The sequence below is a fragment of the Cylas formicarius genome, unplaced genomic scaffold (genome assembly GCF_029955315.1).
Source record: "Cylas formicarius isolate icCylForm1 unplaced genomic scaffold, icCylForm1.1 PGA_scaffold_6__28_contigs__length_40554024, whole genome shotgun sequence".
In the NCBI taxonomy this organism is placed as follows: Eukaryota; Metazoa; Arthropoda; class Insecta; order Coleoptera; family Brentidae; genus Cylas; species Cylas formicarius.
This window is the reverse complement of record NW_026844347.1, coordinates 36488626-36513782: the sequence shown is the minus strand read 5'-3', so window position 1 is coordinate 36513782 and position 25157 is coordinate 36488626. Positions and strand designations below refer to the sequence as shown.

Below are 25157 nucleotides of genomic sequence, written 5' to 3'. Positions count from 1 at the left end.
AATGCAAGACGGCGCTCCAGTCCATTTTACATTGGCTGGAATTGGAATCAACCATTTCAACATCGGACCTCTAGCTTTAAACCTTAAACCGACGGACTTCCATTTTTGGGGGCACCTAAAGTCTTTAGTGTATGAAACACCTACAATAGATATCAATGTTACGATAATATTTGTTAAAATGTATAAGAAAATGTTTAGAAATGAACGGTATAATTTAAATATGTTATTGTATTGTCTTATGCCATCTTTTTGACGTTTTAGGTTTGTAGCATACCGATCTAGCGTGCGGGAAGCGTCACTTTACCACGTCAGTTTCGTTTCCCACGGATCCGAGTCACTTCGGACATTTCCGGGATTTTACCGGACGGATTTGGGAGCAATCGGATGTTTTCGGAAACATATAGAAAAAGCAGAACAATCGTATATCCATATTGCAAATAATTAGAACAGGCGATGATAGCGATAGTGATACTGATATATTATGTGAATAATTTTAAGTAATTTAAGTAGGTAATAAAAATAATTTGTAATTTTATTTTAGATTTTATTTTAAAAATTAAATACATACATAAATAAATAAATGTTTAGTATCTTTCCTAACAAAACCCCAAATAATTAAATTCTAAGCAAAGTACGGACCTGTTCGGCCACATTTCATTCCTACAGCTTGCCCGGGTCTTTCCTTAATTCGTATCAGTTAGTCACTTTCTTATATCTATGAACAGACTTTACCTCATGAGTCGATCAAACCTTTTACCTTTCTACGCCGCGTGCGATTATTTTAAAATATTCTAAATTGCACAGAATATGTGATCTGTGCAACTCGGTAAGTTTCCAGCTTGATATATTTTCTTCTTCTTCTTCTTCTTTTGTTTTATTTTATTTTACGTTGTATTAGCATGTTCTGTCCTTTGGACTTTTTTTAATTTGTTACTTATGTGCCTGTTCTGTAGTTGCGTTTATCCTGTTGAACAGTGCCTAAATAAATAAATAATAAATAAACAAAAACATCTGCCCATGTTTTAAATTTTGCAAAATTCAAAAATCCTCAGGTATTGAATTTTATCGTATCAGTTATGGAGATGTTTAATCGTTCCGGAACTATTTATCAAAAAAGCGGTGTTCCCGTGGCTCCGTAGTTAATAGAAATATAATAGAAATGCAACAAAAATTAATGGAGCGCCATATAAAACAACAAAATTATAACGTGTAACGTAAAGATGGGGTAAATCTGACAACGTTGCTGTTGCGGTACTTTTTACTAACCCGGTATATATATACGACGTATTTTGCATTATTTGAAGTAGCGAAATAATCAGACTGATTGAACTATGGAGGAAGTCGCAACGGATCTAAGTATTAAAAGCAACTAAAAACTGAAGCGTCCTAGATTGAATGATTTTAAACAATCTGCTCTCGTGTCAGTCCGGCGTAATACGTTTGCATCGCAACAATGTTATTGTAGTTGGAAACGCGTCGTTTAACAACAATAAAAATCACAATCGAACCGAGAGAGAAGACAACCACATAAACGCCATTTCCGCTTTTCAGGCGCGTGTCGTAAAGTCGATGTTCCGTTTATTTGAAAATTTGACACCGTTAGTTTTTAACTAATCAAAACTGATTTTCTCGACAGACTATTATAGGAGTGGAGCGTGCGGAAAGTCACTTTAAGACGTCACACAGAATTAAGATACTTTTCGTAACCATCTAACACCCTAACACACTCTTCAGAACGATGAAAAAGCTAAGCTTGAACTCAACAAAATATATAGGTACTACTACATAGACACTATTTTATACACCGTTTTTTTCATTCAATGCGTTATAAAAAAACAAATTCTTTTCATTCAAATGTCTTCAGCCGTCTATAAGTTCAGTTCAATTAAAGAAAAAAAGTTTTTTCTAAAAAACTCAGAGCTTTTGGACCCAAACAATATACATATATACAATATACAACATACATTATATACACATTATTAGTATCCGCTCATGTTTCTACCACTGCCAAGAAATTGTATATATATATATATATATATATATATATATATATATATATATATATATATATATATATATATATATATATATATATATATACATATATATTTTTTTCACTTAAAACTCCGCACGCCAATAACTCCAAAACGAAAAGAAATATTTAATTTATGTAAAAAGTTGTAAAGTGTGGGGTCAAGTAGATATTTCCTAAAGTTTAAAAAATTCGACGCCTGCAAAAAGCTGGGCGTCGCGACGCGTCGAAAAATTATTCGATTGCAGAGACTTTGGAAATACGCGCATACAAAAGTACATATTATTTAAAAATTTTTCTTGATTAATAAAAAATGTGATTAACGCTTATTTTTACAAGTATGCCATGAATGTTAGTTACTATGGCAACCATTGTTATCGAAGTTGTTTTAAGTGCAATTACAAACGTAAGTTGTTATTGCTGTATCAAAAAATTTTCACATTTTGTCACAAGAAATATCCAAATATGTTCGGTTTAAAAAAAACTAAGAATTATTATGTGAAAATGGTGCAATTTAGCAATGAGGAAAAAGTAGACATGTTACTGGTGGTAATAAGAATGTCGTAAAACACAAAGTTTTACAAGTAAATCGTTTTGTTCACTAGTTGTATGTATTTATGTGTAACAATATTTAATTAACATATGTATTTCATGATAATACATATATTCTTATAATAATTAATCACCAAATAAATAAATGATCTTTTGACGTTATAATTAAATATCATCAAAATCAAATTCTCTCATTTCCTCCACTTCTTTAGTTACATGTTGGGCTGTTATTCTCCAAATTTCTGAATTTTTTCTCCTATATTTCTTATATTAAATTTAATATTTTAAATTGTTAACCAGTAGACAATTTCTAGTTTTTGTCAAGATGGCCAAGATGAAGTTGCAATCTTGTCATATGAAGAGTGATAGATAACAATTGTAGAGGCAAGATATTATTTTAAAAAATTTGATCGAATTTGGCTAATCTATTGAGAAGTGGTCAATTGACCAACTCCAACACCATTGATGACTAACTTTCCTCCATTTTTCATCATTTCCACAGCCGTTCCGTCTTTTCTTGAAGCTTTATTGCCCTTCATGTATTTTTAACAATTCTTACTTCATTTTTGGGTCGTTACTTTATTTCTTCTCGGGGATGGATCTCGTTTTGTGCGATTATATATTTTTCGGAGAATTTTCTGGCAATAATTTAACCCCAAGCGAAAATATTTTCCGGTTGGTTAATGGAAAAACAGAATTGCGTGAAAATAAACCGAGATAATTGAAAATGCGCTCGCTTCGAGGTGTTTGTTATTCATACGCTTCGAACACGTGTGCCGACGCAAAATTTGTTTTATCCGTAGAATGCGGAAATAAGTACGCCATACGAGCCCTAACATGTCCTAACAACCGGCTAGAGTGCGAATAAAATGCCAGACTACCGAAATTCTTTTATTTACATTTTTTAATTGTAAACATAAAATTTACAATAGTTTTTATGATTTTTCAAAGAAACTTCCACAAGCTCCTGCATGATGTATTTTCACGGTTTGTATTTTTTATATTTCACGTTGATTATATGCGAATGATAGCAACTAAATATTGGAACACGTTTTGTTTTTCGTCACGTATCTTGAGTTTTATCGACTGACGCGAAGCAGGCTTTGAAATGACACATAGAAAAAGTAGTGTGTTGTCAACAAGAAATGTCACGCGTCATTTCTATATTAATAATTGACAATCGCCGAGTAAAAGAGAGGTAGGTGGAAAATCCGAAAATCCGATGCTCCAAACCTGCCAGAAATGCTATCAAGAATCGTAAACCTAATAGGATTGTCCAATCCCATAAGACATACGTTCGCCAAAATTACCGATCGCACGTGGTCGCTTGTGACGTAAGCGAAGTCCTCTAAACTAACCAAAACAGTGTTTTTAAGCTTTAACAAATACTTTAAAATCGTATGTGCTTGAGTGGCGAGAACTGAGAAAAACTATTTTTAACCTTAAACAAAGACTTAAAAGTTTTGTGTTAGTGCTGCTTATTAGCAGTGTTATTAGTTAGGAGGTAAGCGCAAAATATTACACATAATACGATAAGTAAAGGTAAGAAATACATTTCTTTTACCTTTTTCAGTGGGATAAGTTACATCAAAAAATAGTTAGGTATGCCTGGAACGAGATATGCCATGTATGCTGCAATAACGACTATCTTGATGAAAAAGCAAGCTTTCGAAAATGTAGTTTTCATCGCTTTCCCAAAGGGAAAGATCTAGCATCCCGAACTAGTCGGAACGAGTGGATAGTTCGATGTAGAAGAGAGGACAAACACAAAACAGATATCCCCAATTTAGGAGATTATACTTATAAAATTACCACAGATCATCATTGCAGCATTCCCTCTTGGGTACAACAGTTATCATATGGGGGCCTTATAAAGCCTTCTGATCATTTTTTGAAAAAAAAAAAAAATGGAACTTTTATTCTGAATCCCATCATGGTGATTCCTTTCGAAAAGGGCAAGGGGTTGTAAAAAACTTAGCAAAAAAAATATTTAAAACAGAAAAAGAATTACCATTCAGCTTAGTGAGAGATTTTTGTAAGCTGAGAACGATAATTCGTATGAAGTTAAGAAATTTAAAAGCAAAATATAACGTTAGTCTAAAAAGAAAATCTTTGCAAGATGATACCCGCAGAAAAAAAATTAGAAAGTATGGTAAAATTGTAAAATAAAGATTTAAGTATATGTAGTAATATGTATTTTTTATATTATGTACATACGAGGGTACATACCACCTATAAACAGTTGTAATGTATGCCTAATATATTTTTTGTTTTTTAATATGTTCTTTAATATATCCAAAAATAGGGATTTATAGTTTATAAGTATTTGTTGATTTTTGTATATTTCAAATGGTAGAACTTGATTGCAATAGTATTATTTTTGCCCTACCTGAGACACTACCCTAGGCTACTTTCCAATAATTATTAAATAAGTAGTAAAATGATTTGATTTTGACATTAAATGAAAATAACGAGTGGTTATCCAAACAAAATGCTATGTTAGCTGCTTATATACATAATTAAAAAATACTTTCGTTGGCTTTCACGACCGATATCGTAAATTTTGGGTTATTTTTTTTTTCTTTAAAAACTGAAAATATCAATAAAAATAAATAAATAAATAAATTTAATTAAAATATTTAGAAATATTACATGGCAAAAAAAAAATGAATGTTATGTTTCTAAAATTTTCAATACAAAATCAGTAAAATACAAGATATTTATTTTGATTTTAAAAAGTATGTATTTGAATTACTCATAAAAAATTTTGAACTCTTACTTGTAAGAGTATAGATTACAAAATAAATTCTGGAATATTACACTATTTTTTTGTAATTTTTACAATTTTTTTTGTAATTCTCCTTTATATGTGAGGCCTCCAAATTACCCAAGAAGATACAAATTCGTTTTATTCGGGTGCAATCAATTAATTGTCAGCATTAATTTTTGAGAAAACACGTTCTTGCACGGCATACTGTCTAAAACAGAGAAGCATTAAGGTCAGGTTAAATGTGGGTAAAACTCGCAAGCTCGCAAAACCTAATTTTCCCAATTTGACGGTCCTAAACTAATTAGTGTCATTATTATTATCAATAGAACAGTTTATTTTCACTTTAAATATTGGTTGGCTGCTAGGGGTAATTGGACACTAATAACAACCCGCAGAGTAAAAATTAATATTTTTGATTATAATAAATTTATTGGGATGCAGTTTCAACTGGATAGTAAGACCCATATTTGGATATCCAATGATGTAAAAAGTCATATCGTTACATTTATTCTGTTTGCAGATTTTTTTTTGCGATTATGTCAAAAAAAATCCACCTGGTGGCAAGTTACGTAATTAAAATCGCGTCACTCACTTCTTAACGATTTCGGGTTTATGAAAATGCGTCCAGCCTTTTTGGAAAGACTTTACCTGAACAGTAACGGCAAACATCATTAAACAAAAATCATTTCTCTTAGCTTTAAAAGCAGTAGCAATGTTTTTCCCTAATGTCGTACCTCGTTGCCCTCACTGGTCCATCCCAGCCCACTTTATTATCAATATGTAAATTATAAAACATCAAAAGGACTTACGTATGGGTATATGTACATGGCTGGGTACTTCGCGGTACAACGCACTTTAAAACGGAAGTCTAGACGCACCTTAATACGCACTCCTCACGTTAAAGCTACCAGCTTCGCATTGGCCTATCAGTTGAAACGACTAGCGCCAGCGTGTTGTTGATATTACGGCGAACCCGAAGGTTAACACCACCAGCAATTCCAACAATGTGCACGTGACGTGACGCCAGCTGCCGCTATTTGCTTTTATTTATTGTAACGTGAGCATTTTAACAATTCGCTATTTAAAATTTACTCAAGGGTTTACGTCACATGTTTTACTACCTTTGCACGCGGCATTCTAATAATTGTCTCGGCGTTTTATACGAAGACGGGCTGAAAATCCGCACTCAGAATTTACTATTAACCATGGTTTTCTTTTTTTTTTTAATTTTATATAGTAGGATTTTAAATTTGCATTACATTTCATAGAAACAATTAATTCCTGGAAGACTGTCCATAGAATCAAACAACTTCTAATATTAAAGCTAAAATATTATGGGTTTTCTGATGAAACTTTTACTCTTATGCCATCCATCATATCTGAATATTTTGTCAGGTAGACCCCTGTTTTATGGCGAATCAGATCTAGATTCGATTATAGGATACTATAACAATATCACAAGAAGAGGAGGACTTAGCCATACGTTATGTGTTGGAAGCAACCAAACTAGAGACAACTAGTTACACCAAGGACCAGAAAGACGAACCTAGATCAATATATCTATGGAGAGAGGCAAATGGCCGTCTATATCTGATGAATGCAATTTTTGCAAAAAGGAAAGGGGAATACACGTGCTGTACCAATGTGAAGACCCATCCGGAGTGAGTATTGATCTACTAGTAGTAACCAAACCAGAACCAAGAAACCACCATCGAAGTTGTGATGTCTAATCAGAGAGACGAACCTTGATAAAGCCCTATAGCTATGGAGAGAGGCTCAAGGCGCAATATGAGTCACACACGTGCTGTGCCAATGTCAAGGCCTATCCGAATTGAGCTTTCATCTACTGGTAGCAACCAACCCAGAAGCAAGAGTTACACCAAGAAATCACTATCGCAGTTGTGAAGTCTAATCAGAGAGACGAACCTAGACAAAGATCTACAACTATGGAGTGAGGCTTAAGGGGCAACCTGAATCACACACATGCAGTGCCAATGTCAAGGCCTATCCGGATTGAGCTTTCATCTGATGGTAGCAACCAAACCAGAAGCAAGGTGTTACACCAAGGAACCACTATCGAAGTTGTGAAGTCTAATCAGAGTGAAGGGCAATCTGAGTCACACACGTGCTGTGGCAATCTGAAGGCCTATCGAGAGTACGCTTTTATCTATTGGAAGCAACCAAACTACAGGCAACGAGCTACACCAAGAACCAGAAAGACGAACCTAGATAAAGCTCAATAGCTACGGAGAGAGGCAAAGTTCCATCCATGCCTAATGAGCGTAGAAGAAAACACTGAATGCAGTTTTTACAAAGGGCAATCCATACATGTTCTATGCCAATTTGCTGGGAGCAACCAAACCAGAAGCAAGGAGTTACACCAAGAAACCACTATCGAAGTTGTGAAGTCTAATCAGAGAGACGAACCAAGATAAAGCTGTATAGCTATGGAGACAGGCTTAAGTTACCATCTAAGTCACACACGTGTTATGCCCATGTGAAGACCTATTGAGAGTGCTGGGCGGAACCAAATTAGAAGCAAGGAGCTAGAAACTGTCAACAAACTAAATAATAGCTATGTTGAGCTGCAGTTATGGATAGACCCATCGCTAACTCACGTTATAAACAAATATCACGTGGTGTCATCGATAATCACTCGTAGCGGAATCGGAATGAAACTCCGGCCTCCAGGCGTCCTTAACGAACGCGCGTAGCCACGGTTTCACGTGACGAAGAAAAACAAAGAAGACGGTGGTTAGCATATGTCGGTTCCGCTCTCGTGGATGCTCAAATGATCGTAATTTGTCCACGTCGCGAAACAAAACTGCAAAAATGCAACGGGCGGGGGCCAGACGACGGTGCCTTTTTGTACCTTTTGTCGGTCGTAACGTGCCGGCGTAACTATATTTTCAACAGATAGACCGGTCGCCGATTTTGCACGGTCGGTTTATCAGCCCGAAGAATAAGACATTACGTTCTAATGGAACGTAAACTTTTACTCGAATCGTGGCTTTTGCACCAGTTAGTTATCATTTTTGTCGTCTATAATAAGGTGCACTTACTTCGGCGGTTTTTCATTAGAAATGACCACGGGGGTACAAAAAGTCCATACCCTCAATTAAGTGGAGGAATCAGACTTGCTGGAAGTAGGCTTCAAAAACTTCAGCACCCAGGTCTTCATGAAATCCTCTTTCATGTAGGTATTTCTTTTTTTAAGTGAAACAAGCTTTTATTCTGTTGATCTCGTTTCCTTTCTTCCTCTCTTTGGTGACCTGATGATTGGTGACTTGCTTTGCTAGCGTGTCTTGTCTTTGGCACAAGTTCGCAACATTCTAGCACCATTTGTTTTTGATAATAAAAACGATTTTTTATTCTAATGATTTGGCTTGTATGAGGGCAGACAATATTTCTTGATTGTTTAGATTGATGTCAATGAGTGTACGTTATTCTTTCGTTTTATTTGTACAAAAAAGTTTTAAAAAGTTTAAAAGGTTTTAATTTGTCATGATTAAGTTGCTGAACTCATTGCTTTTTGGATAATAAAAATATGATAATAATAATAATAATAATAATAATAATAATAATAATAATAATAATAATAATAATAATAATAAGTAATAATAATAATAATAATAATAATAATAATAATCACACATAGAAATAGAAATAAAAATTATACTTTTGTGGCGTCTCATCGTGCATAAATCACAGGTATTCTTTTAAGGTACATCTTCTAGGATCAATCAAATGTTCACTGCTCTTGATCTCTTTCTTCGTTCTTTTTTGCTTCTCTTAATGTTGTTTCTTTTTTCTTTTTACGACTCTTGCCATTACATCCTTTGGGGTTATATCTGTAGCAGGATTTTTTCTTGTAGTTTGGCTTGATTCAAAAAGGTTTTTAGTAAGTTCCAAGAAAATATTTATTACACAACTTCGTTTTTCCCGAAAAACAAACAATAGTATGACAACTTTTTCCAGCACAGCATATCAATTAGACATTATTTTCATATTTGCGCAGACCATCACTTTGTAAGGTGCAAGAAAGTTACAAGGTTTCATTTTCCTGAAAGAATAAGGATCCCAAAATATTTCATGCAGTTATGAAAATCGTTCTTCGCGTACTAAAAGTTTCTGCGCGCATGTTAAATGCCCGCAGTCAGATTGCAGAGATAGAGGTCGATAGAGACCCAGCAATAAATAAAAATGAACAGACCGCATATTGTGTTTTATACTATAAAAGGTTTCAAGCGATGTGAAAGCTAGGATACGGAACATGAATCAATTTAACCATGTGGTGTAGTGGGACAATAGGTAAAATTTGTAATAACGTATACGTTTTTTAAAGAGAGAAAATTGCTAGAACACTTTCGTAAAAAATAAATGTATTGCACGATTTTAACCATGGTACTAGGATAGAAAAATTTTTTTAGAGAAAATATAATAACAATAATAATAATCATGATAATGATGATAATAATGAAAATAATAATAATTATTATTATAATAACAATAACAATAATAAAGGTCTTTATTTGAATTATAAACAATAAAATTTTAACAAAAATGCGAGTTTCAGTCTACCAAATATTAGTAAATTATTCTATCTAATCATAGAAAAAAGAGAGAGAAAAAAGTACTTAAATCTCCATTTTAAAAGTTAACTTATATCAAACAGCGAAAATCAAACACAAGATAACAATAATATTTCATTTCATTCAGCACCCAGTTACCTAGAAATTTCTTTAGTTTGTGCATCCAGTAGTTTTTGAAAAAGTTTTAAAACGTTTGAGTTTGCCTAAGTGTTTTATTTAATTTGGTAAACTACATGAAACGCATATTAGCATTACGTACTTCACGATAGCTTATTTTAATAAAGATAAGAGATTCCAAAGCTTTTCGAGTAGTCGAAAAGGGTTGCTAGTGTCAGCTTTCCTTCATCCGTAACTGTAAATATACGAGCTGTATTCAAAAAATAAGGCGAATTTTAAATTTTATCAAAAAATATTTCTTTATTCGCCAAAATTAATGTTGTCCCCTTGCGGCAACGTTTTTCCCAATCCTCGAAGCAGTTCTGGTAAGCACTCTCTGGTATAGCCTTGAGTTCTCGCAGCGATTTTTTCTTCAATATCTTCAATCGTTCAAAACCTCCTGCCCGTCGAGGGTTTCTTGAGTTTTGGAAACAGGAAAAAGTCGCAGGGGGCCATATCCGCTGAATATGGTGGCTGAGGCATGATTGTGGTTCTGTTTTTGGCCAAAAAGTTAGACACAAGCAACGATAAGTGAACAGGTACTTTATCGTGATGCAATGGCATGAATTGTTTCCCCACAATTCTTCGTAATGCTTCTTCATAACTTCAAGGTAATACTCTTTATTGAACTACGAAACAATCAAAGAGCATATATATCACAATCATCATTGACGTCGTTCAACCGTTCTTGAGCGATGCGCCTTCAACGGTCCTTTTGTTCAAAATTAAGCAGTTCCGAAACAAATTTTGCTGCTACACGTTTCATGCCCAAAATTTCGAAAAAAAATGCTGACGCCGTCACCCACTTCTCTAATAGTGATTCGACGATTTTTCATCTTGGAACAACTTGTACCACTTATAAACTTTTTTTTTTTGCTCAAAGTATATTCAGCATATGTCTTTGTCAACATTTAAAGTGTTTTGCAGCACTGTATTCCATTTTATACGCAAAATTTTGACAGCAGAAAATCGCGAAGCAGACAAAACACGTCTAACGATTCTGTCTCACAAAAAAAAAGTAAACGTGCAAAATGGCTGAAACCGTTGTTAGGGGCATGATGAACATCATAACAAAAAAAATATCGGAGAACGAATGTACGTAGCCTGCCCAATTACAAAAAAACTCCATACTTTTTGAACTCACCACGCATCATTTAATACATCTGTAGCTTTCCAAGATTTTCGGGTTGCTAGATGTACTAGTCTTAATAATGGTATGACGAGTGCTTTTTCCTCCGATATATAACATGCCTGATGTGAGGCAAAATATGGGGAATACATAAATTGATTGTAGAAATATTATTACCATCACAATCTGCCGCCTTGGTCTTAGTAGTCTTGATTATCAGCAAACATCAGTGTCTCTCTATTAGTATAATATGAAATTAAATCCTTAGCAAGAGAGATGTCAAGAGAGGAGAAGAAAACGAAAGGAGGAAAGTAAATGACAATTTTAATTTAACAAAGTGAAGAAAATATATCGGAAACATCGGAAACATCGGACAGCTTTCGAAATTCCTATTGCCTAGACGCCTGACCGCTTATTGTATTTTATGAGCCACCTTGTATATGTCTAAAATATAAAACGCGACACATCCCGTAGACTTTCACGTACGAGTAAAAATAATTGCACTAGTTGGTTCGTTGTATTCGGGCGACAATAACGACGTTAAATGATTTCGCGGATGCTACGTAAAAAAAAACTCGCGTACCATAAAAAAGAAAGCGAAAATTATTATTGTTATCTTTATTATTAACGTATTAGCGCATATATATACGTACGAAAAAAATAACACTGACTTGCAGCATTCTTATCCAATTAGCGTTACATTGTTCTCCGATTATTGTAATAATGTTGTTTAAATGAAAGTGAGCACAACACGTCCAATTTAGCTCTGAGACACATTTTGGCGATAAAAAAATGTCTATAAAAATAACCAAGTCTTGACAAAAAACGAAATTACTTTATATCGTAGTATTATAGCCATGTTTATTCGCTATTTTTTTAAAGTTTTCTTTCTCCTGCTGTTACATCTCCGACATCCGTTAACCTAGTGTGTTTGCTGAAATTGGATTAATGAATGGGCGGCAACTATAACTAAGGAGAGAAAAAATGCAAACGAAAAACCCAATATATGCGGATATAAAATATGCATCGAAATGAACTCTGAACATTAATGTTATTTTAAATAAAGCCAGAACTATTTCTTTATAACTAAACCCGTTCTTCAGAAATTCTACAATTTTTTACCTATTTGAACAAATATAAATAAAAGAAAAGAAAAGCGTAATAAAAGCTTTTTAATAAATAAATTTAAAATATAAAAATCTTACAGTAACAAAATATTATTTGCGATTATCAAAAAAAATTATAATCCAATTAATAATTCAACGATACCATACAATATGCAATTCTCAAATTACCTAACTATTTGTCGCAGCTATAAAATCAATTGATAACATTATCTTTTTCAAAATTTACTAATACCACTCAATCCCTTTAAAAAAATATTCTTTCGGGTTGTCTGCAAAATGAGCTAAAACAGCCTCTTTTAACTCAACTTCGTCGTTAAACCGCCGTCCACGTAAGTTCTTTTTCAAATATGTATGTAGCCCTCAAAATATGATAGTCCACTGGGCATTTTCCGAAGTTTTTTTTTGCCATCTTCAAAAATTTATACGGTGTCAATATATTTTTTTCCTCCATCGTTACCTGTGCTCGCTAGCCACTTCGGGCATTTCCAATACTTTAATCACGGGTTTGGAAGCAATCGGATGCTTTCGGTACATTTTAGAGATGGTGTTTTGACGTATGTCAGTTTTAGCAGCAAGTCACAACACGTCACTCAGTGAATGGATTCGTGTTGTTTTGCAAAAATGTACCCAAAACCAGAAACTATGGCGCTTATCAAACTTGTTACATAATATTTATTATATTGTAAGAAATATTTCAATGTAATACAAAAAATTATTCCGGTATCAAATATCAAATATTTTAAGAATCTTTTAATTTATAAAAATGTAAAGGACAATAATCTTTTAATGGCAGGATCACACCACACTTTTGTCAAATTTTTTCACTACACTTTTTTACCTTTTATTTTTTTATTTTTAAATAGTAAGTCTTATGACAAAAATACAAAAGACGAAAAAGTTTCAAAACTAACCAGGCTATCAAAATTGATTTTTTCCACACATCATTGCCTAATCCGTTCTATAAGTTTAATAAATAACAATAAATTAAAAAATATGACGAAAGTGATATTAGTGATACCTTCCTAGAATTTTACTGTTATTAAACGATAAGACGCGAAAGATTCTGGGATTGTTTTAAATAATTTATGAAAAATGTATCACGTGCGCCGGTTATTTGCAAAAAAAAAAAAAACTGAAAATTGAGTTACCCTTAGAATGAAAATCATCGATAAGTGAATAACAAGTTTTTCAATTGGTATTTTTTTCACATGGTGCTTTAGGCAGTACTTAGAGCTGAAACCTTTGTATTTAAGATTTTACATATCACACAGGGTGCTCGAAATATTGAAGCCATCGACTTGAAATTTAGCAGGGAGGGAAAATCAACCTTCGCTCGTAACCTGTAAAAGCCGGGACGGAAAAACTTAATATCACCTTTTTCCTGTACAAATATTACATATTTTTTCGTTACTTACCCTGAAAATAGTATCGAAATTAAACGAATTAAATATAGGACCAAACTGCCACCAAAAAACACATTGGTTCGATTTAACAGAGAAATTTCTATTTTAGCCAAAATTATTGAAACGTATTCCGATGTGATTAGCACACGTAATCTGTAAGCGCGTGTATAACCACGTTAATCTGCACACTGGAAGAAATCCTATCTCCTTAAGTGTAAAACGTGGGGTCGCTGAACTCTCTTTACGTGTAATCTGAAAAGTGAGAGTGTTTAAGTCATTTTTGGACCCAATTTTCACACGTTGCCGAGCAGCGACCAGATTAACGTGCCGGATGTTTTGGTTTATAAGGTCGGCGATAAAATTTATAACAATGTCGTTTACCTATTCGGTTGTACGTTAACAAACAAAGCGGAAATAAATCTGCATAAAATCCAGTTACGCCGCTGTATAACACGTAGAATTTTACCATCGGCTAACGTCGATCCGTGGAAAAATGAGCCGCACAAAACATGTCGATTAAGACCAGTTTTTAAATTGTTCAACCAGTGGCTTCCGTGTAGGATGCGAACCGGATATTTTTTGGAATAATATTATGCACGCCAGTGCTTTTTAAGCAGAAAAATATCTAGGCCGCGTGATGTACGGACGCAAAAAAAAAAAACAAAAAATAAATCAATCAAAATTAATGCTAAGATGGATGTAGACTATGGTAAAATAATACAAAATCCTTGGTCTAATTATACATTTTTAATGAAAATTCATGTAAATAAATACCCATACACAAATATTAAGTACTGGTGATGGAAAATATATCGCAAATTGTCATATCCATTATTTATGACACTCCTTAAGAACCATTAGGAGATTCTATTATAAATATGACTGGTACACGTAGGGTATTTTTCGAAGGGTTAGTCATACTTTATGGGCGTAGAAACAGATCTATTTGGAATATAATACTATCCCAAAAATTTCGATATTTGGAGATAAATCCATAAAAAAATTCAAATTCGTCCTTATTTTGCGATTTTGTTATATAATTACATGTATAAATAGGAGAAATGTTTGTGTATACTTCGGACATTCTTCGTGAAATTTCTGTAACATTCGTCGTCGTTGTATATATATTTGTGTATTGTCGTTTGCCGACAATACACAAATATATTATCGTTTTGCTGATAAAAATCTTTTGGAGGCACAACAAAACAAATCACTCTCCAAGAGCCATAATCTTAAGTTAAACCCTATCAAATCTTCATTAATATAATGCTGAACATCGTTAATAATGCTAAGAACTTGGTTATTTGTTTAGAAAGCGAACTAAGATTTAAAGAACATTTAGAACATTATACAGTAATAGACAAATTAAATTGTGTTATTAGATTTTAATTATTGTAATTTTGTATACGGTTTTTGTTAAAATAATGAAAGTAAGTGAAAAAATCAAATATTGGGTTGTTCGGAAAGTCATTTCGTTTTTTTTGGCGAACATGAAAGACAGTTTTCGTATAATGAATAAATATTTTATTAAATTATATATTGGCCATTCTGGTCCAACACCTTTTGCCATCTTTCTGGCAGTAACATAATTCCCCTCTCATAAAAGTTTTGGTCCTTGCTGGCAAAAAACTGGTTCAGGTGTTTTTTGACATCTTCATTTGAGGTAAAGGTTTTGCCATCCAAAAAATTTTGCAGGGACCGGAACAAATAGTAGTCGGAAGGCGCCAGATCTGGAGAATACGGTGGATGTTGCAGTACGTCCCATTCAAGCTGTAAAAGTTTTTGGCGAGTGACCAAACTTGTGTGAGGTCTCGCATTATCCTGGCGGAACACTACACCCTTCCTGTTGATTAATTCGGGCCTCTTCTCTCTAAGTGAATCATTCAATTTGTCCAGTTGATGACAATAGACTTCTGAATTAATCGTTGTATTGTCCGGCAAAAGCTCAAAAAAAACGATTCCTTTGACATCCCACCAAACGGAGAGCATCACCTTTTTTTGGTGAATGTTGGCTTTTGACACGCTTTGAGCCGGTTCATCTTTTCTGCTCCATGACCTCTTGCGTTTAACATTGTTGTATACAACCCATTTTTCGTCCCCAATAATAATCCGCTTCAAAAATGGATCATTTTCTTGACGTTTGAGGAGCGAATCACACACGTCAACGTGACGACACAAATTTGGCTCCGTAAGGACATGGGGCACCCACACATCGAGCTTCGAGGTTAAGCCCATGCCTTTCAAATGGCCATAAGCAGTCGAAGTCGACAAATTTAATCTCTCACCGATCTCTCGTGTGGTTATTCGCCGATTTGCATCAACTAATGCCTTTATCGCATCTTTGTCAGCTTCGACCGGCCTTCCAGACCGTGGTGCATCTTCGACATCAAAATTGCCGGATCGAAATTTTGCAAACCAGTTCTGGCACTGGCGTACTGTTAACACGCCTTCTCCATACATGTCCGTCAATTTTTTTCTCGCTTGGACAGCATTTTTACCTTTTCTGAAGTAAAAAAGTAAAATATGACGAAAATGCTGCTTATTGCTCTCCATATTTAAAAGGGCACCAACCAAAAACTACTGCGTAGAATTAATAGAACTTTTTCACACACAAGCCTTGCAATATCAGCTCTCAAGACGTATAATTGTTATGCGGCTTAAGTGTGAAGTTTGTTTCGAAAAAAGGTAATTAACTCCTCTGACGGGAAAAAACGAAATGACTTTCCGAACAACTTTATAATTCGAAACCAATGTGTGGGCGTATAGATTAAGAAAATGTGATAAAATTTCTATTTTTTATAAACAGATTGGGCGGTGATTTGGGATAGAGTCCCGTAGAAGACTACATTTCTGTACTTTCCAATAAAGAGTACGAAGTTTTCATGTAATGTCATGTCATGTTTCAATTCAATCCAATTCAATACCCAGTAACCTGGTAAATTTAAATTCTATGACGTTTAAAACTAAACATAAGAGAGAATCATTGTGTCTACAGAATTTGCTGTACATTTTTTTTTCTGTTCTTCTCGCGCATGTTTTAAAAATTTGTAGCTAGGATAGCGCGTCATCATTGCTTTCTTAAAAAATGTTGCGTACCATTGCGATACGGAACTGGTTCAGTAGAGTAGCTAAATTCTAGCTAGACTGAGCCAAGCTAGTCAGTTTCTGTATTTTATTATTACTATTATTATTAAAACTGATGTTTGCTTTCAATGCTGAAAATTTTTCTGAATATAAAAACAAAAAAACTATTGCTAGGAAAATATTTTTACCATTTCACGAATAAATTTTAATAACGTTAAAATGGGCGAATACAGTTACCTTAAAATTGGTTTTTCCTTCGGATTTTTTTTATATAAAAATGCAAGAATTATTCAGAGGAACTATAAAGACGTATGTTTTTAAGAATTTTAAGTGTTATTGAGGTCAACGATATGATCAAATAAAACGCTTCGCTGTGAGTAATAACTTCTAATTCAGTTCATCATTAATAAGCGAAATGAATTATCTTTTTATGTCGGTTCAAAGAAAATGTGCTATATAGATACACCGGTAGGAAAGATATAATTTTATCGGTATTGAATTTGTTTTTGTAAAACACTTGCTTATGGCTCGCTTGGTTTGTGTTCGTGTTTTGATGAGCTCTGATTGGTTTCAGTTTTCATTTGACTGATTTTGGTCATTCTAAAGTTGCAAAATTAAAATTTTGCAATTCCACAGGAAAATTTTCATTTGTAGCTGTATAAATGTTTCTAAAAGGCATTTTTTTTTTCATATAAAAATAAATAAGAATTGAAAGTTCAGATTTTCACGAAATTATATAATTTTACATGACAATTGTTTTGTCTGTGTATAAAAGACTTAATACGCCACTCTCAACAGGAAAAGAACTTAATATCATTAAACAAATTGCACTGAACAACGGCTACACTTCGTCCATTAAAGATAAAATGATAAATAAAAAAAAATCCAGACCACAGTAAACTCTATTTATCCGAAACCTAATACAGGACACCAATAATTTAAAACAATTACATACATAGGAGAACCTAGTGGAAAAGTCTCAAAACATTTGTCAAAATGTGGTTTAAAAATAGCTTTCAGAACAAACAACACATTAGGAAAATTTTTAAAAAACAATAAAACGAAATGTCCAAAATCTCAAAAATCAGGTGTCTACAGGTTGAAATGCGGATCTTGTCCTAAAATTTCATAAAAGAGTGTTTAAACACAATAGTGTAGATTCTAATTATGCTACACACTTAAACACAGAAAAACACGTTTTTGACGACAATTTTGATATTTTACATACGGCCACAAAAAGTAGAAAATTAAATTTATTGGAAACCATGGAAATTAAAAACAAATCAAGTTAGATTTAAATACCTCTCCTTTATTGAACTTCAACTCTCACGACAACATTAATAAAAATTTTATTGCCATTTTTCGGTGTACAGGGTTTTTCACTTAAAACTCCGCACGCCAATAAGCCCAAAACGAAAAGAAATATTTAATTTATGTAAAAAGTAGTCAAAGTGTGGGGTCAAGTAGATATTTCCTAAAGTTTAAAAAATTCGACGCCTGCAAAGAGCTGGGCGTCGCGACGCGTCGAAAAATTATTCAATTGCACAGACTTTGGAAATACGCGCATACAAAAGTACATATTATTTAAAAACTTTTTTTGTTATTTACTCAAACTTATTTACTTTACCCGTTTCTAAGTTATACCGATTTAAAGTAAACATTTCTTGATTAATAAAAAATGTGATTAACGCTTATTTTTACAAGTATGCCATGAATGTTAGTTACTATAGCAACCATTGTTATCGCAGTTGTTTTAAGTGCAATTACAAACAATTACAAACAAAACAAACAATTACAAACAATTTTTTATCGATTTAGTTCTGATAACATGATAAATAAATGAAAAAACAGTAAAATACCTACAAGTTAATAACCAAAATTATTATTGCAATTAATTACATAAAATAAGACATTTCAAAAATTTTGTTCAAAATTATGTCCATCTGCTCGAACACAACTATCAAAAACTTTTAACAGATGAGCTTGGGTCACTTGTAGGAGAGTCCTTCTTGTGATAGCGGCACACGCTGCACTAATTTTGTTAATGAGATCAGCCATATCTTTGATAGGTTCTTCATAGATAACGTTTTTTAGGTAGCCCCAAAAAAAATAATCTGGTGGTGTAATGTCCGGGGACCTCGCCGGCCACCTTACCGGTCCATTAGTACCAAACCATCTATTGGGATATTCTCGGTTCAAATACCTCGTTACTATGTGGGCATTATGTGCAGGCGCTCCATCCTGCTGTAGCCACATATTCATTCTAGTGTCAAGAGGCACTTCTTCTAATAGATCCGGAAGTGTAGTTTGAAGAAATCTTAAATAGCGATCTGCATTTAAAGTTCCTTCGTAAAAGTAAGGTCCAATAAGGAATCCATTTAATATGCCGCACCAAACATTGATACTAAAAATTCGTTGGTTACCTCTTTCTGTAATCCAACGAGGATGGTTTTCGGACCAAAAACGACAGTTGTGTCTATTAACGATTCCATTATTTTGAAATCGACTTTCGTCGCTCCATAAAATTTTCGAGAGAAAATGTGCATCTTGGCTATACAAATCGGACAATGTCGCTAAGAAATACATTCTTCTAGCATAATCGTCTGGTTCTAGTTTATGAACTAGTCTACTTTTGTACGTATTTTTTGTACAGTATTTTCATCATTTGTAGCCGTCCTGTTCCTATCTCTTTTAGGTTTTATGAAGCTGCCATATTCTCTTAAGTTTTTACATAAACTTTAAAAGGTTTTTGCATCGGGGACTCTTCTATGCGGATAACGCCGTGCGTAAACTCTTTTTGCTTCTCTACAATTGCATCTGCATCCTCCAAACACCAGTAACATGTCTACTTTTTCCTCATTGCTAAATTGCACCATTTTCACATAATAATTCTTAGTTTTTTTTTAACCGAACAAATTTGGATATTTCTTGTGACAAAATGTGACAATTTTTTGATACAGCAATAACAACTTACGTTTGTAATTGCACTTAAAACAACTGCGATAACAATGGTTGCCATAGTAACTAACATTCATGGCATACTTGTAAAAATAAGCGTTAATCACATTTTTTATTAATCAAGAAATGTTTACTTTAAATCGGTATAACTTAGAAACGGGTAAAGTAAATAAGTTTGAGTAAATAACAAAAAAGTTTTTAAATAATATGTACTTTTGTATGCGCGTATTTCCAAAGTCTCTGCAATCGAATAATTTTTCGACGCGTCGCGACGCCCAGCTCTTTGCAGGCGTCGAATTTTTTAAACTTTAGGAAATATCTACTTGACCCCACACTTTGACAACTTTTTACATAAATTAAATATTTCTTTTCGTTTTGGGCTTATTGGCGTGCGGAGTTTTAAGTGAAAAACCCTGTATATAGCAGCAGGTAGTTTGAAAATATTACTATGATAAAGACACATAACGTAATTAAAACCTAGTTGGTCACTGTAGGTTTTTTTTTAGAACAAATCCGCTCTAGTGTTCGCAAACTATTTTCCGAATAACATTTTATGTCTTATTTCCTGCGAGTTAAATGAAAGAGCGAAAATATGCGCCGCAGATACATATACATATACCGTAATAACATATGCCTAACAGGTTTCTTTTAATCGCTTTTATTTTACGGTCGATAAAATTGGATGAATAAAAAAAGTGTCCCCGAGAAGACGTCGAACTTGCGACCTGCAAGAAAATACGACGTTGTAAAAATGAAAGCGAAATTATTAACGAATCGCTGCGACTTACACATGCAGGGTGTTTCAAAAGAAATACAAGATAGTTTATTATATTATCGTCGCGTCAAAATTCAACCGGTATCAAAGCATAAATATCATAAAAACACCCTTTTTGCATATTTTTTATGGTTTATTTTTTATTTGTAAATGTAAAGTTTTATTTAAAAAAAAAGCACAAAAGACAAAAAAGTTTCTACCTCGACCTTTCAAACAATCAAAATTTATTATAAGGTTGTTCGGAAAGTCATTTCGTTTTTTCCCGTCAGAGGACTTAATTACGTTTTTTCGAAACCAACTTCACACTTAAGCCGCATAACCATTATATGTCTTGAGAGCTGATATTGCAAGGCTTGTGTGTGAAAAAGTTCTATTAATTCTACGCAGTAGTTTTTGGTTGGTGCCCTTTTAAATATGGAGAGCAATAAGCAGCATTTTCGTCATATTTTACTTTTTTACTTCAGAAAAGGTAAAAATGCTGTCCAAGCGAGAAAAAAATTGACGGATGTGTATGGAGAAGGCGTGTTAACAGTACGCCAGTGCCAGAACTGGTTTGCAAAATTTCGATCCGGCAATTTTGATGTCGAAGATGCACCACGGTCTGGAAGGCCGGTCGAAGCTGACAAAGATGCGATAAAGGCATAAGTTGATGCAAATCGGCGAATAACCACACGAGAGATCGGTGAGAGATTAAATTTGTCGAATTCGACTGTTTATGGCCATTTGAAAGGCATGGGCTTAACCTCGAAGCTCGATGTGTGGGTGCCCCATGTCCTTACGGAGCGAAATTTGTGTCGTCGCGTTGACGTGTGTGATTCGCTCCTCAAACGTCAAGACAATGATCCATTTTTGAAGCGGATTATTACTGGGGACGAAAAATGGGTTGTATACAACAATGTTAAACGCAAGAGGTCATGGAGCAGAAAAGATGAACCGGCTCAAAGCGTGTCAAAAGCCAACATTCACCTAAAAAAGGTGATGCTCTCCGTTTGGTGGGATGTCAAAGGAATCGTTTTTTTTTGAGCTTTTGCCGGACAATACAACGATTAATTCAGAAGTCTATTGTCATCAACTGGACAAATTGAATGATTCACTTAAAGAGAAGAGGCCCGAATTAATCAACAGGAAGGGTGTAGTGTTCCACCAGGATAATGCGAGACCTCACACAAGTTTGGTGACTCGCCAAAAACTTTTACAGCTTGAATGGGAAGTACTGCAACATCCACCCTATTCTCCAGATCTGGCGCCTTCCGACTACTATTTGTTCCGGTCCCTGCAAAATTTTTTGGATGGCAAAACCTTTACCTCAAATGAAGATGTCAAAAACCACCTGAACCAGTTTTTTGCCAGCAAGGACCAAAACTTTTATGAGAGGGAAATTATGTTACTGCCAGAAAGATGGCAAAAGGTGTTGGACCAGAATGGCCAATATATAATTTAATAAAATATTTATTCATTATACGAAAACTGTCTTTCATGTTCCCCAAAAAAAACGAAATGACTTTCCGAACAACCCAATATTTCCTATGTCTTTGGGCAAGTTTTCCTTTAAATTTAATTAAAATAATAATTCAATCACCCCTGTGCATTCTAAAAAAACTGAAAAATACACCGAAAGTGTGTTTTTTATAAGAATGATACTTCCATAAACTTTTCTTGTTCATGTTCCCCTCGATTTTAAGATAAAAAATGGCAGACTTTTCAGACTGCCCTTAATTTTGAAGAATGAATCATCTGCGTATGTTTTTCGAATATACATCCAGAATCCAATAATAATAAATAAAAATAAAACTTTTCACCAGGTATACTTTAAAATATTGACAGCGCGCATGTCACTTTTCTTCAGCAGATTATTTTTGAAGTAATAACTATGCAAAAAGAAAACAAATAACCCTTCAGAAAATATAAAAATTAGTAAAACTTTGGAAACAATTAACTGGATCTTAAGAATCAAAGAAGGATATAAAAAAAAGTGCGTTAACCTTCTCCTATGTAAGTTTTAACGATGCTTTGCAATAAACAATTCGGAAATCTGGATTTACGAGCATTTCAATCCCATTATCCAAATCGCAGACGACGGACTGATTTACGATTTCGATTATCAATTTACGACGTTTTTAAACTAAAAAAAAAACATGAAATCTGCTTTCAAAGCGCATAATTCCGTTGGCGAGATTGATTGATTAAAATTTCATATATAATATATATAAATCAAGCGAAATAAAACCTAATCTTCTGGCGAAATTAAAAATTACCAAAGCCAAAAAGAATCCTATAACCTTCAAATAATATAAACTGCATGTCCCGGCGTAACCTTATTTCTAGTTTTTTTTTATTTTTGAACTACAACACTTCTAATTTCGTTTTTTATCAATCTCGGATTTCCTCTCATTCCAATTGGTAAAGTCTGTTCATAGATATAAGAAAGTGACTAACTGATATGAATTAAGGAAAGACCCGGGCAAGCTGTAAGAATGAAATATGACCGAACAGGTCCGTACTTTGCTTAGAATTTAATTATTTGGGGTTTTGTTATTTATTTATTTATGTATGTATTTATGTTTAAATCTAAATTAAAATTACAAATTATTTTTATTACCTACTTAAATTACTTAAAATTATTCACATAATATATCAGTATCACTATAGCTATCATAGCCTGTTCTAATTATTATTTGTTCTACATTAATTGCAATATGGATATACGATTGTTCTGCTTTTTCTATATGTTTAACAGAATTTGCCCAACTTTGTGGAGGGATGTTAAAAACTTAGGTTTCTATAAATTTGAGAACATTGGAGTTAACATGGGGAAAAACATTGTTACGACGAATGGCAGATTTCAGTTGGTGCCAAACATGTTCAATGAGATTAAATATACAGTGGTAAGGTGGAAGCCTTAAAACTGTATGCCTTAGATTTTTTGCATAATTATCACAGACGTATTCCTTTTGTACGTTCAAGCTTTGTAGTACCTCAATTAATTGCTTTTTGATATAATCTTCGTGAAAATAAATGTCGTTATTATACATGTAGTTTTCGATTGTTACTTTTGTGTCACACGAGGAAGGGGTTTTAGTCAACTGTCTACTGTGATAGCTTGTCCATTACTATTACGCTATTAGGAGGAATGTTTGAAACTAGTTTGTTTTTAAACCAACTTTCAAATAAATCAGCGGTGGTGTCTTCATGGTAATCCAGAGAAGAATCTTTAATATTTTTCGCAGACAGAGAAAGTTCATTTGGAATCCAACCATCTTTAGAGCCAGCATGCAAAATAGTTATTCTTTTACCTCTTTTTGATGGCGCGTTTGTTTTAGACTTATCAGTTGAGACAACCCAACTCTTTTCCGGGGTATCATAAGTGTCGAACCAGGTTTCATCCAAGTAAATAATTGGCCTTTGTTGTTCTCTGTAAATCCTACTTTTTTCGTCGCCATTTCCTAATTCTAAAAGATTCCATTAAAACTTGCCTTTTGTCAATTTTTTTAATTCTAAAACCCATGTGTTGAATACACTTCCATAAGGTAGTTCACCACAGAATATTAAACACAGGTAGGTATAAAATTATTTTCTATTACGGACCACAATTTTACCTGAATTTAAATTCCGAAATTTTAGGCAATAATCTTGTTGCATTGTATGTTAATGATCACCCGTGGATAATCCCATTTAAAAGCAATTGGTCACTTGCTTATATCTATGAACAGACCATACAAACTACAATTCTGAGAACTTAACCAAGAGCTGTTCTTGTGCTTCTGTACCTGTACTGCTTGAGAAAGTTAAATACAAGGACTATGTTTGTGGTGACTTAAAAACTGTGGGACTTATCGAGGTCAACAGTCAAGTCATACGTAGTACCATTGCTGGCTGAAAAAGAACTGGCCACAAAGGGTTAATTTTATTTAATTTATTATTATTTAATTTATTTTTTTTTTTTCTTGTACTAATAAAAATAATGTTTAAATCAGAGATTTTCGTTTATTAATTCTCTTATCGTTAAAAAAAAAAACTTATAAAAAAAATGCTTATCAGAGTATATTCAGTTGATTTCCATTTACTTTTCCCACACATGCATCAGTTAATAATGATAAAATTCAAATTCCGATCGATGACCAATTTTTTGTACCCTTATCTAGAGAGAGACGAAATATCAAGTTCCGCTCCAGAAATTCGATCTTTCCACGTCGGGACACAACAATGACGATCGTGCGGACGGTGATGCAATCGCATTGGCAAAGTCGTAATTAGCTGCTTGCCCAATAAAAAACACACATATGCAGGCCGAGCAAATTATTTATTACGATTGAATAGTATAAGGAAACTCCCCCTACGGGACGGCGTTTAAGCGTACACAATAAAACAATATGGAATATATTAACACGTTACGCGTCTACGTGTGCAGATTTATGCAACGAAAACTAATTATTTTGATTCTAATTACCGCTTCGAGCGGACTTTAATTAGGAGATGCGTTACCGCGAATAAATGACGTGGGATTTAAGGCAGGATGCTCGGGTTATGTAATATGGGAATCGATAACACTGCGAACTGTAAATTTCGCTATTAAACTAAA

The 25157-nt window shown here is 33.7% G+C and overlaps 1 protein-coding gene across 4 annotated transcripts in view; it reads right to left on the bottom strand.

Annotated features, from left to right (window-relative positions):
* Positions 1-25157, bottom strand: part of LOC132703368 (protein FAM107B) — a 74359-nt gene that overhangs the window by 37534 nt on the left and 11668 nt on the right. Inside the window, exon 1 of one of the 4 annotated variants that reach the window (XM_060672591.1) lies at positions 6164-6301. The exons of the other annotated variants lie outside the window; for them this stretch is intronic. Within the exon in view, the coding sequence (XP_060528574.1) occupies positions 6164-6181 (18 nt within the window). The 5' untranslated portion in view covers positions 6182-6301. Of the gene's footprint in view, positions 1-6163; positions 6302-25157 lie in introns of those variants that run through there. 4 annotated transcript variants of the gene reach the window in all.